The 12,617-nt window shown below is 44.5% G+C and overlaps 1 protein-coding gene across 1 annotated transcript in view; it reads left to right on the top strand.

The window, feature by feature from the left end:
* Nucleotides 1–5,792: 5,792 nt before the first annotated feature.
* STPG4 (sperm-tail PG-rich repeat containing 4) overlaps nucleotides 5,793–12,617 on the top strand; it is a 172,279-nt gene continuing 165,454 nt past the window's right edge. The window contains exon 1 of the mRNA XM_075341441.1: nucleotides 5,793–5,807. Within this exon, the coding sequence (XP_075197556.1) occupies nucleotides 5,793–5,807 (15 nt within the window). The remainder of the gene's footprint in view (nucleotides 5,808–12,617) is intronic.

Here is a 12,617-nt window from a genome sequence, read left to right as displayed (position 1 = left end):
CGTTTGCCCCGGGTAAGGCGTTTCCGTTTGCCCCGGGTAAGGCGTTTCCGTTTGCCCCGGGTAAGGCGTTTCCGTTTGCCCCGGGTAAGGCGTTTCCGTTTGCCCCGGGTAAGGCGTTTCCGTTTGCCCCGGGTAAGGCGTTTCCGTTTGCCCCGGGTAAGGCGTTTCCGTTTGCCCCGGGTAAGGCGTTTCCGTTTGCCCCGGGTAAGGCGTTTCCGTTTGCCCCGGGTAAGGCGTTTCCGTTTGCCCCGGGTAAGGCGTTTCCGTTTGCCCCGGGTAAGGCGTTTCCGTTTGCCCCGGGTAAGGCGTTTCCGTTTGCCCCGGGTAAGGCGTTTCCGTTTGCCCCGGGTAAGGCGTTTCCGTTTGCCCCGGGTAAGGCGTTTCCGTTTGCCCCGGGTAAGGCGTTTCCGTTTGCCCCGGGTAAGGCGTTTCCGTTTGCCCCGGGTAAGGCGTTTCCGTTTGCCCCGGGTAAGGCGTTTCCGTTTGCCCCGGGTAAGGCGTTTCCGTTTGCCCCGGGTAAGGCGTTTCCGTTTGCCCCGGGTAAGGCGTTTCCGTTTGCCCCGGGTAAGGCGTTTCCGTTTGCCCCGGGTAAGGCGTTTCCGTTTGCCCCGGGTAAGGCGTTTCCGTTTGCCCCGGGTAAGGCGTTTCCGTTTGCCCCGGGTAAGGCGTTTCCGTTTGCCCCGGGTAAGGCGTTTCCGTTTGCCCCGGGTAAGGCGTTTTGTCAGTGTTCTTGGCTTGTATACAGCATTCTAGAATACTGTAAAAGCTTAATGGTGACTGCAGTTTAGAGGGGAAAACCTGGTGACAGGTTCTTTTAACAATGCTTCACAACAATCTGCAGTGTAGAAACAATTACTGATTGGCTTGTGTAAAATCCTTACATTTCCATGGCTTCTGCTAATGCCTGAAACTATGGTGTGGGGTATAAATGGTTCAGTCAATGCTAAATTATATAGATCTTTGTGGCAGTCTGACACCCTTTGCATTTTTGCTTGTGTATAGATCACACCTTCTGTATTTGTGGGTTGCATCTGAACACTTGTGCTGTGACCTTTTGACTTCAATGATGTACACTTTCGGATTTTTGGGGAGTGGTTGGGCTTCAGAGACACCGACTAAAATTTGGTGTATATACAGTACATATGATGGAAACCTGATAGTAGGCTTAAAGAGGTGGTGTACTAGGCAGCTGTGGCCACATCAGTAAAACGGAGGTTTTTCTAAATACCTTCAGCCAGTTCTGCCTCAGTGATCCGCTCATCCCCATGAAGAGTCACTTCACAGGGATGAGCTGACAATGGCACTGCTCAGAGGCAGAACTGGCTGAAGAAGGTATTTAAAGGAAAAAAAACAAACCTACCTTCCCTCTTGCAGAATAGTGAACCACCTCTAAGAGGGCTAATATGACATAAAACAGCATGCTGCATATTTGTGGTGACCACAAAGATGCACATTTTGGTCCCAAAAACTCCTCCCTTGGCATGCTTTTTTTTTTTTTAACAGTTTTTGCCCAGTGCAATTAAATCTATTGACTGGAAGGACTCAAACACTGGAAAAACAGATTTGACTTGCTGAATCTTTGTGATCACCACAAAGCTGCAGCAAAAAAAGCTGCAATGTGCACACTGCAAAAATGAAATCTCAGACTTTGGAGAAGAAAATACAAGCAGTTTTTTGAGACCAAACATGCACCCAAAAACACAGCAAAAAAAAGCATGTGCACAAGGCCAAACTGTCAAACTGCTGTGCTATTTCACAATAGTGGAGCCTTGGCCCCCATGGTTATCTAGCATGCAGCTGATCTTCAGGGTAAGTTCACACTGCATTTTTCAGGTGCGTTTTTGCCCTCAAAACTGCATGACTTTGCTTCCCCAGCAAAGTCTGAGTTTTCATTTTTGCTGTTTGCACACAACTTTTTTTTTTTTTTTTTTTTTAAGCTGCGTTTTTGAGCTTAAAAAAAATGGACATGTCAGTTCTTTCCTGCGTTTTGCCCCCATGCAATGCATTGGAAAAACGCAGAGATCAAAAACGCACCAAATCGCAGTAAAAACGCATGCTTTTTTTGACGCGAGTGCGTTTTTAGCGGCCACAAACGCAGCGTTAAAAAAACGCAGCGTTTGCACATAGCCTTACAAGCGCAATAGACAGCGTGATTAGGTGTGAGCATTTCAAAGAGCTTGTGAAACGGGCTGCTAATAAGCAAAAAACTTTGAGGGTCTTGGTTTGTACAAACCACTGCTCTCAGTAGCACATCATACTCAACAGGCCATGTGCTGTGTATTCAGTTTGCATCTGAAGCAAGGTTGGATTATGGGAATCTGGGATACTACTATAGACAGGTGGCACCAGATAACAGTTTATGGGACTCAATCTCTGGACCCGCACAAATGAGACTAAGGAGTAAATCTGGGTGCCAAAACCTATTAAAATCATGTAACTGAGCCTGGTTAATGATGCCCAGGGTGCTCATAAGATATATCTGGCACATCTACAACATTGGGACAGGAAATAAAATCTGTCTTGTGTTAAGCAATAAAATATTACGTTTGAGTCCTTTACTGGTTGATAGTCTGGAATGCTCAGTTACCTTTTAAGGTTATTTGCAACTTTGTATACCATGCCTGATGAAGACCCTGAATAGTGTGGAAACATTGTTACCATCTTTTCATTTAGCGCTTTAAATCCTCAACATACTGAGGACTAAGGGTGGTGTCGCACACAGCGACAACAATGACGTCGCTGATACGTCACCATTTTCTGTGACGTTGCAGTGACGTCCCGTCGCTGTGTGACATCCGGCAACGAGCTGGCCCCTGCTGTGAGGTCGCCGGTCGTTGCTGAATGTCCTGCTTCATTTTTTGGTCGTCGCTTTCCCGCTGTGACGCACACACCGCTGTGTGTGACAGCGAGAGAGCGACGAAATGAAGCAAGCCGGGAGCAGGAGCCGGCGTCTGGCAGCTGCGGTAAGCTGTAACCAGGGTAAACATTGGGTAACCAAGGGAAGACCTTTCCCTGGTTACCCGATATTTACCTTCGTTACCAGCGTCCGCCCTCGCTGACAGTGTCGGCTCCCGGCTCTCTGCACATGTAGCTGCAGTACACATCGGGTAATTAACCCTATGTGTATTGTAGCTAGGAGAGCAAGGAGCCAGCGCTAAGCAGTGTGCGCAGCTCCCAGCTCTCTGCACATGTAGCTGCAGTACACATCGGGTAATTAACCCGATGTGTACTGTAGCTAGCAGTGCAGGGGGCCAGCGCTAAGCAGTGTGCCCGGCTCCCCGCTCTCTGCACATGTAGCACAGCGACGCGTGTCGTTATGATTGCTGCTGCTTCTGCTGTTTGACAGCTAAGCAGCGATCATAACAGCGACTTACAAGGTCGCTGTTACGTCACAGAAAATGGTGATGTAACAGCGACATCACTGTTGCTATGTGTGAACCCAGCTTAATACTCCTAGCTTTTCCTAGCTGTTTAATGACCACATTGAGCTAATCTTTGTGGTCATAAATCCAGTCCTGGAGAGAGTTGTTAGGCCGGCTTCACACATCCGGCTTTTCACCAGTTTGCTGGCTTTCGCGCATGCCAGTACTGTGTATACAGTACAATGGCAGCGTTGCAACTTCTGGGTTCACATGCTCCGGTCACATGACAGCATGTGACTGGCGCTTGTTGCGCTGCCATTGTACTGGCGTGTGCTGAATCTGGCAAACCGGTGAAAAGCCGGATGTGTGAAACTAGCTTTAGAAGTTCACTTAATTTTTGTCAGTCCTCTGCAGTCTAATTGTAAAATGTTTTATTTATCACAATATATGCACCTTAGCAGTGTCTCCATAGCTTATAAATGACCATTATCCAGAGTTTGGAAGAGTCCCAAAATATACAAACAATTTATAAAATAAGTGACTGCAAAGCATGGGGAAACCCTAGGAGTCCCCGGGGGTGGCCTCTTGCTGTTGATCCCTTCTTAAGGGGATTACGTCTCATTAGACCTGGCTGTCACATACTGTGAGCACTGCGGAGCATTACTGTAGTAATTGCAGAGATCACAGGATCTTTTTCTGTGGATTTTATACTTGGACCCTTCTGGGGCTACTTCCAGTTTGGGATTATGCCTGACTTGCATAATTTGGCATATATCAAACTTCCTTGTAGTTTTACCATAATCTCTCAGATTGGCACAAGGTCTGCAACTTAAGAACTTCCAGGAACAATGCGCAGGGGGAAGCAATCTTACTTTCTCAAGTGTCCTTGGTATACTTTCTGCTCTGTAATCCTATAACCTTTCAATAGAGGTATTATGTAAATCAATCCAAATCTTAATCCACTTTAACATTAATCAAAATAGTAACTATGTATTGACATTTAGGTCTCTAGTCATGAAGACTGAAGAAGGAATAAGAGGCACACCCCACTTAATGCATTAACTGTGTCTTATCCTTCAGTTAGTCACGCCAAAATACCAGTTCAGAGGACCTTGCGCACCTCGCTGTGGTGTGTACTTGACTGTCTTGCAATGCACTGAGGAAGGCCTGTCAGCTAGAAAGTTGCTAAAACGGATGGTAATCTACATTCCATACTTGCTGAATTTGACGGAAAACTTTCTTGAAGTCCAATGGATGTCATGTGACTAAACACTGCTGTGAGCCTCGCATAGTTTTGTTAGGTGGGCTTTGTCCCACCCAAGACTGGTGTGAAAATGCAAAAAAATTGCAACATTTTTTCATATCCCTCACTTTAAAGGGAACCTGTCACCAACTTTTTGGCCTATAGGCTGCGGCCACCACCACCACCAGGCTCTTATATACAGCATTCTAACAAGCTGTATATAAGAGCCCAGGCTGGGGGTATAACATTAAAAACACTTTATAATAATTACCTAACTGTCGTGCTGTGGGCCTAATGGGCGTCGCCGGTGCCTCTTCTTTCGGCCATCTTCGTTCTCTTTCTGAAGCCTGTGTGCATGATGCGGCTACGTCATACACACTTGCCGATCCTGCACAGGCGCACTACAATAGTTTAATCTGCCCTGCTCAGGACCTGAATGCCGGCGAGTGTGGATGACGTCAGACCCGTCATGCACACAGGCTAGAGAAGAACAAAGATTGCCAAAAGAGGCGGCGCCGGTAACGGAGACACTCATTAGGCCCACAGCATGACAGGTAAGTATTATAAAGTGTTTTTATGTTATACCCCCAGCCTGGGCTCTTATATACAGCATGTTAGAATGCTGTATATAAGAGCCCGGTGGTGGTGGACGCAGCTTATATGCCAAAAAAGTGGTGACAGGTTCCCTTTAACTGATCTTAGCCCCCATAGTCATGACCAGACAATGCTACAATTACTGCAGTATGGGGACACAGGTGTTTCTAGCAATCTGCACCTTAGTTTTTCCTAATCCATAGGGGTTTACTGATCATATATTGGACCTTTATGAAGTATCCAACCAAGGCCAGGCTTGATTTCAAAGGAAATGGGGAAATATAAAGCAAGTAATGATCCTTCTTCTTCCAGTGGGATTCACTTTTTGACTTTCATTCGATAAAAGGTTTGATTTCCAGCCAAAATGTATAAAGAACTCCCGCATCCCTTACTATATAATATGCTATTCTGTACTACATTATATAATGCATTCTGGCTGAGCTCCTCTGTAACATAGCCTGCAGCAGGTGTCATGGCAAAGAGTAGCACTACCGGTATGTGGAAACTGCTGGGGGCCATTGTCTTGATTGTCCGGTTGGGCCACATGTCAGAGAGGTGTAGAATACATTGTTTTGGTTACGAAGAATAGTAAAATGGCAGAAGTGAAGGTAAGAAGGAGAAATCCGCCGATCAAGCGACATAAAAAGGTAAAATCTCCATATATCTCTTTTTCTTCATGAAGAGTGGTAATTTACGGTATATCCATAATGAATTATGTAAATTTCTGGATCAGTTTGGGCCCCGGGAGGCAGCATATTTGTTGAGAATGATGACAAAGGAAAGTTTAGACGACAGTAGAAGATAAACTGGTTATATCACATGGATATTGGACATTTTTCAATATCTAAGATAATCGCACTAATTAAGGTTAAGTTTGTCAACTTTTTGGGATTTTACTAGACCCAATCTAGTGCCACACGCTGGAAAAGAGCACGATATGAAAGTGTAACATACGTAGAGTTCTGTCAATAGAGGATACCAGAGCTGCAAATTTTTTTTCCCATAGTGAGAAAGTGTAACAACAATACTGAAATATTTTCAGAAAGTTTGTGAAATTGAATTTAAAGAAGTTACTTCGAAAGGATGAGTAGAAATTGGAAAATGCAGGGTTGGACTGACCCAAAGTAGCGTCACATTAATACTAGAAGTCCCAGAAATTTCGAGCTCCATAGGGTTCCCATGGTAGAAAGATTAAATGAACCCTCTCTGAGACTTCTAGTGTTAATGGGTTCCAAGGATACGGCCATTGATCTGCCGCAGGTTGACACAGTTTGGGCTGCGTGGCCAGCTGCAGAATGTGGCTGCACCTTCCGAATTAGAGAAGAGTCACTTGAAGTCTCTGTAGACTCCCCCATTCACAAGAACATTCTCCTTGGACGATTGGTGCAATGCTCTCAATCAGAAGAGTGGAGAGACCCGCTCCCTCACATCTGCGAAATCAACTTGTCTTCCCGAGAAAAAAAAATGTATCGCGCACTAAAACGTCTCAATTGAACTGGTGAAGAAAGGTTGTTCTTGATGGGCTTAGGTCTTATTTCAACCTATATAACTAAGTAGCTTCTCTTCTCCGACATCATCTGTGTGGGGCAATCAGGAAGCCCTCGTACAGATCAGATGGCCGATGGTCCTACCAAAATTAGTGAGTTTAAGTGGCCTAAAGCTAGATGTGTATGGCAGCCTCAAATAGGTTGTATACTTTTGGGGCAATTTTTAATTTTCTACTTAAATGCATATATTTGGGGCTAAAATAATTTTTGCAATTGGGATTCATTCAAAATATTGCCACGTTTGGCTCAGAGATTTTTTTTCTCTCCATATATTTTCAGCTTTGTTATGGTCTGTGGTTATAAATCAGCTTAGAGCAGAAAAAGACAGAAATAAAGTGTTGCAAACTCTCCCATCAGACCATCAGAACAATCTCACATGGAGATACATTGGTAAAAGAAGAATTTAGCACATGAGGTTAAAAGATTGTTACTAGATTCACAAAACAGTTTATTCTGGTCCGGCTAAGTCAAGCCCGTCCATCATGGGGGACATGAGAATCACTCAAGAAACGTCCTGGAAATACGATGGTATGGACGATTCTCCCTCCCAGAGGAAACTTGACACGTGTAGTTCCTTTGTCTCTGCCTTTTTATATTTCTCTTTTGGGATTTTTAATGGCTGTTCAATAAATAAAGAAGAATCAATTGTTTTAACCCATCTGTCAAAAAACACCAAATCCTACCGCCCTTGGTGGGAAAAGCTCCTTGTTAATAGTATCAGTCTTGATCTTTTCTTCTGGGGCTCCTCTTGTATTATCGGCATTGATTTCTGCATATTTTGCAGATTCCCCTAATTGTTACCATTGTGCAGCTTTTTTTTTTTTCTAAAACACAATGTAAGCAAGAATTTACACTTTCGGAAAGGCATAGACAAGAAGTAACCTTGGTTTTGGTTTTGTGTTGGCATTGGAAAGGCATAGAAAAGAAGGGACCTGGGTATTGGGACTGGGTATTTTGTGTTGGCATCGGAAAGGCATTGACGAGAAGGAAACTGGGTTTTGTTTTTGTGTTGGCATCGGAAAGGCATTGATGAGAAGAGACCTGGGTTTTGTTTTTGTGTTGGCATCGGTAAGGCATTGACGATAAGGGACCTGGGTTTTGGTTTTGTGTTGACATTGGAAAGGCATTAATGAGAAAGAACCTGGGTTTTGGTTTTGTGTTGGCATCGGAAAGGGATTGACGAGAAGTAACCTGGGTTTTGGTTTTGTTTTGGCATCGGAAAGGCATTGACGAGAAGGAACCTGGGTTTTGATTTTGTGTTGACATCGGAAAGGCATTGACGAGAAGGAACCTGGGTTTTGGTTTGGTGTTGACATCGGAAAAGCATTGACGAGAAGGAACCTGGGTTTTGTTTTTGTGTTGGCATCGGAAAGGCATTGACGAGAAGGAACCTGGGTTTTGGTTTGGTGTTGACATCGAAAAGGCATTGACGAGAAGGAACCTGGGTTTTGGTTTTGTGTTGGCATTGGAAAGGCATTGATGAGAAGGAACCTGGGTTTTGGTTTTGTGTTGGCATCGGAAAGGTATTGATGAGAAGGAACCTGGGTTTTGGTTTTGTGTTGGCATCGGAAAGGCATTGACGAGAAGGAACCTGGGTTTTGGTTTTGTGTTGGCACCAGTCCTGCCAGCTGGAACATCTACAAATCTGTCTAAAATAGATGAAATCGCAACCAGTAAATACACCTCCCACTTGATGAAAAAGGCAGCACAACAATGAAGTAATGGAGATGCTCAGAATCTGTGCTACACATTTGGTTAAAAGAAATGTGTCCTGTTGACAAGAGATAGAAAACTATGTAGGGTTTATCCATAATTATAATAATGATGTGGCAATTTACTAGCCTAATAAAGGACAGAGTTAGACCTCACAAGGACTTGGAAAATATGGGACTCTCCTGCAATATTAATGACCTGGGAAACTGGTCCAACAAGGTGTACCAGGGTGGGGTACGAGAGTCACGTGAACGGCTACACCCATGAACACCCTGGTCCACAGTAATCATCCTGGTTGTGTAGTGACTGCAATCTCAGGTCTAAGATCAGTCACCGACATCGGATATTTCCAGGATGTAAGGACAGGACAGCCTATCTTGGTCAACTATCATAGATTTCATGACAGATCTCCTGTCGTGTCTGGAAACACTATAGTGCATGTCTAGGGGCATTTCCCATTAACATACCGTAAGTAATTATTGTATAAATATTACATTCTGATTCTATAGAGATAAGCTGGAAAACATTGACACTTTAGACGGAAGCTATAAAAGAAAGTTGCTTTCTAGACATTTAGCGCTCCCTCTCTCATAAAAAAAGGAATATGTTAACATTTTTTTATTTGTAATCTGAGAGCAGCATGACGTAGGGGCTGAGACCCTGATTCCAGCTATGTATCACTTACTGGTCTGTATGTTGCGGTCTAATAATATTAGTGTATTATGAGCAGGAGAGTATTATTACAGTAATAGGTGTCTCTGTGTAACCCCACCTTCAGCACTGATTAGCAGCTTTCTGCCTATGTACAGTGTACACAGATAATCAGTGTATTTGGCAGGGTAATACAGAGTTCAGCATTCAGAGCTAGATCCCCAGCAGAGAAAACAGGGATTGTATCAAAATGACATCAAGCAGCCCAGTAAGTTACACATCAGGGAAGGTCTCTGCCCTTACATCATGCTGCTCTCAGTTTACATAGCAAAAATCTGATGACTGGTTCCTTTTAAGCAGCTGCAATGTGTAAAATACAACCTGTGTCATATGTGCAACAGAGCCTCATATAGTAAGGATTCAATGTAGCAGGTCTTTTATATGAAAAATATAATGATGTGTTTCACATTTATTTATTTTACACTCTTAGTGTCATTAAAGTGAATCTGTCACCAGGTTTTTGCTCCCCGTCTGAGAGCAGTAAAACATAGGGGCGGAGATCCTGATTCCAACGATGTGTCACTTACTGGGCTGTTTGCTGTCATTTTGATAAAATCACAGTTTTCTCTGCTGCAGATCTAGCAGTTAAGGTACCTTCACACTTAGCGATGCAGCAGCGATCCGACCAGCGATCTGACCTGGTCAGGATCGCTGCTGCATCGCTACATGGTCGCTCGTGAGCTGTCAAACAGGCAGATCTCACCAGTGAACAGCCCCCAGCCAGCAGCGACGTGCAAGCGACGCTGCGCTTGCACGGAGCCGCCGTCTGGAAGCTGCGGAGACTGGTAACTAAGGTAAACATCGGGTATGGTTACCCGATGTTTACATTAGTTACCGGCGCACACCGCTTAGCTGTGTGTGCAGGGAGCCGCGCACACTGAGCGCTGGCTCCTTGCTCTCATAGCTACAGTACACATCGGGTTAATTAACCCGATGTGTAATGCAGCTACATGTGCAGAGAGCAGGGAGCCACGCACACTGCTTAGCGCTGGCTCCTTGCTCTCCTAGCTGCTGTACACATCGGGTTAATTAACCCGATGTGTACAGCAGCTACATGTGCAGAGAGCCGGAGCCGGCAGCACAGGCAGCGTGAGAGCTGCGGAGGCTGGTAACTAAGGTAAATATCGGGTAACCCCCTTGGTTACCCGATGTTTATCTTGGTTACAAGCTTACCTCAGCTGTCAGACGCCGGCTCCTGCTCCCTGCTCGCTTCATTTGTCGCTCTCTCGCTGTCACACACAGCGATCTGTGTGTCACAGTGGGAGAGCGCCTTTGAAGAAAATGGCCTGGACCATTCTGCAACGACCGGCGACCTCACAGCAGGGGCCTGATCGCTGGTAGGTGTCACACATATCAAGATCGCTAACGGGATCGCTACTGCGTCACCAAACGGTGACTCAGCTGCGATCTCGCTAGCGATCTCGTTATGTGTGACGGTACCTTTATACACAGGTAGTCCAGTATATTCATGAGCTAAGTAGTTCTGTAATGATATCTACTGCTGAGTAAACAGAGATTTTATCAAATCTACAGTAAGCAGCCCAGTAAGTGACACATCGCTGGAATCAGGATCTCTGCCCCTATCTTATGCTGCTCTCAGATTAGGTGGCAAAAACCTGGTGACAGATTCCTTTTAATTTCCACAGTATTTTACAGACATCACCTGTCAACATTGTTCACAAAGTGGTTCTGCAGCAGCTGAGGTCTGTGTTTTAGTAACAATATATACTTTGCCATGAATTCTCAAGTATATCATGTAACCTTTGAGTACTGTGAACTGCGTCCGTATACTGTGAGGTAGATCCACTGCGGTCAGACGCCTTTGGTGCCAGCTTATTTCCAATACGAATAAAGGATTAGACGTGAAATCAATCATTTACAGAGTGTAAAAGGATTGTCTGACAGCTACAACATGGAATATGCGTTGTATGAGGAGCAGATTTTTTTTCCCCAGAAATAGTGAATAAGCTGCAATACCAGACACAACCACAGACAAGAGAGGCGCTGTTTTGCTTATGCTTTTTCTGGTATGTTACACCCCTTCATTATAAATGGTCAGCTTTATTCAGCTTTCTTTTTCCGAGACTTCACTTTTCTGGCTTTTCTTTCATCATCTCAGGCCTAATTTCCACCTCGGGGAAGAATAAAATTGCATTAAGAAATTAATTTACAGACTCATATCCTTCTCTCGGATTGCTTTTGGAGCCAAGTGTCATGATGTATAATATACACCCCAGCAGTCGCTGAATGCTGTCTGGAAAAAGGGAATGTTTGAATCAAAGAGGTTCTGCTGTAGCTGAGACAAATTATATTTCAGAGTTCATCAACTTAAGGCCATGTACACACATTGCAGATATGGTGCAGAAATTTTCTGCATCAAATCTGCACCTTCTGCCAGAAAGACGCACCAAAAAGTGCATACGGTTTTGATGATTTTTTTCGTGCATTTTTGTGCCATGCGGTCTCCTTAATGAAGTCAATAAGTGAAAGGGCTGAAAAACGCAGGAAAAAAAACCCACTAGTAAAGGACGTGCTGCAGATTATTTTCTACACCAAATCTGCAAGGAAAAAATAAGAAACGTGCCCACGGCACTTAAGGCTATGTGTCCACGGGAGAATGTTGCTGCGGATTTTTCTGCATCAAAATCCGCGGCTTTCCCGCAAAATCCGCACCTTTTCAAAGGTGCGGATTTGCCGCGGATTTACCGTGGAATTGCCGCGGATTTGATGCGGATTTTGGTGCGGAGTTCCCCCCCCCCCCCCCCAATTTTAAAGCCAAAATCCGGATCAAAATCCGCAACAATAATTGACATGTTGCAGATTTTTCCGGATCAAAATCCGCATCAAATCCGCCGCGGAAAAATCCGCAACATGGGCACAGCATTTCCGAAATGCCATAGAAATGGCTGGGAAGTGCCGCTGCTGCAGATTTTTGGGAAATCTGCGGCTTTTCCGCGAGAAATCCGTGGCAAAATCGGCGCATTTTCCGCAGCGTGGACACATAGCCTAAGGCTTCTCATTGACTTTGCTGGCATAAGGATAGGCATGAAGATTTAGGCCACAATCTGCATCAAATCTGCATCAAAAACGCACCGTGCGCACACAGCCTGGCCTCGTGCCCACAGGACTTTTTTTCATGCTTTTTTCCTTGCTTTTTTTAACCGATAAAAAGCAAAGAAAATGCATGCCAGCAAAATCTGTGAGAATCGTGATGTGCTCTGCCCACAGTGCTTCTTTTTTCTTTGCTTTTTTTGTTGCTGAAAAAAGAAGCAACATGTCAATTGTTCCTGCTTTTTTTGACTATCTCAATACATAAGAAGAAGCATCAAAAAAGAATGAAAAGAAGCGTGGAAAATAGCATGAAAAGAAGCGTGAAAAGAAGCGTGAAAAGAAGCATGAAGAGAAGCATGAAAAAAGCAGCTTTTTTTGTGCTGAAAAAAAAAGCAC

The sequence above is a fragment of the Anomaloglossus baeobatrachus genome, chromosome 3, assembly GCF_048569485.1.
Source record: "Anomaloglossus baeobatrachus isolate aAnoBae1 chromosome 3, aAnoBae1.hap1, whole genome shotgun sequence".
In the NCBI taxonomy this organism is placed as follows: Eukaryota; Metazoa; Chordata; class Amphibia; order Anura; family Aromobatidae; genus Anomaloglossus; species Anomaloglossus baeobatrachus.
This window is presented reverse-complemented; position numbering and strand designations above follow the sequence as displayed.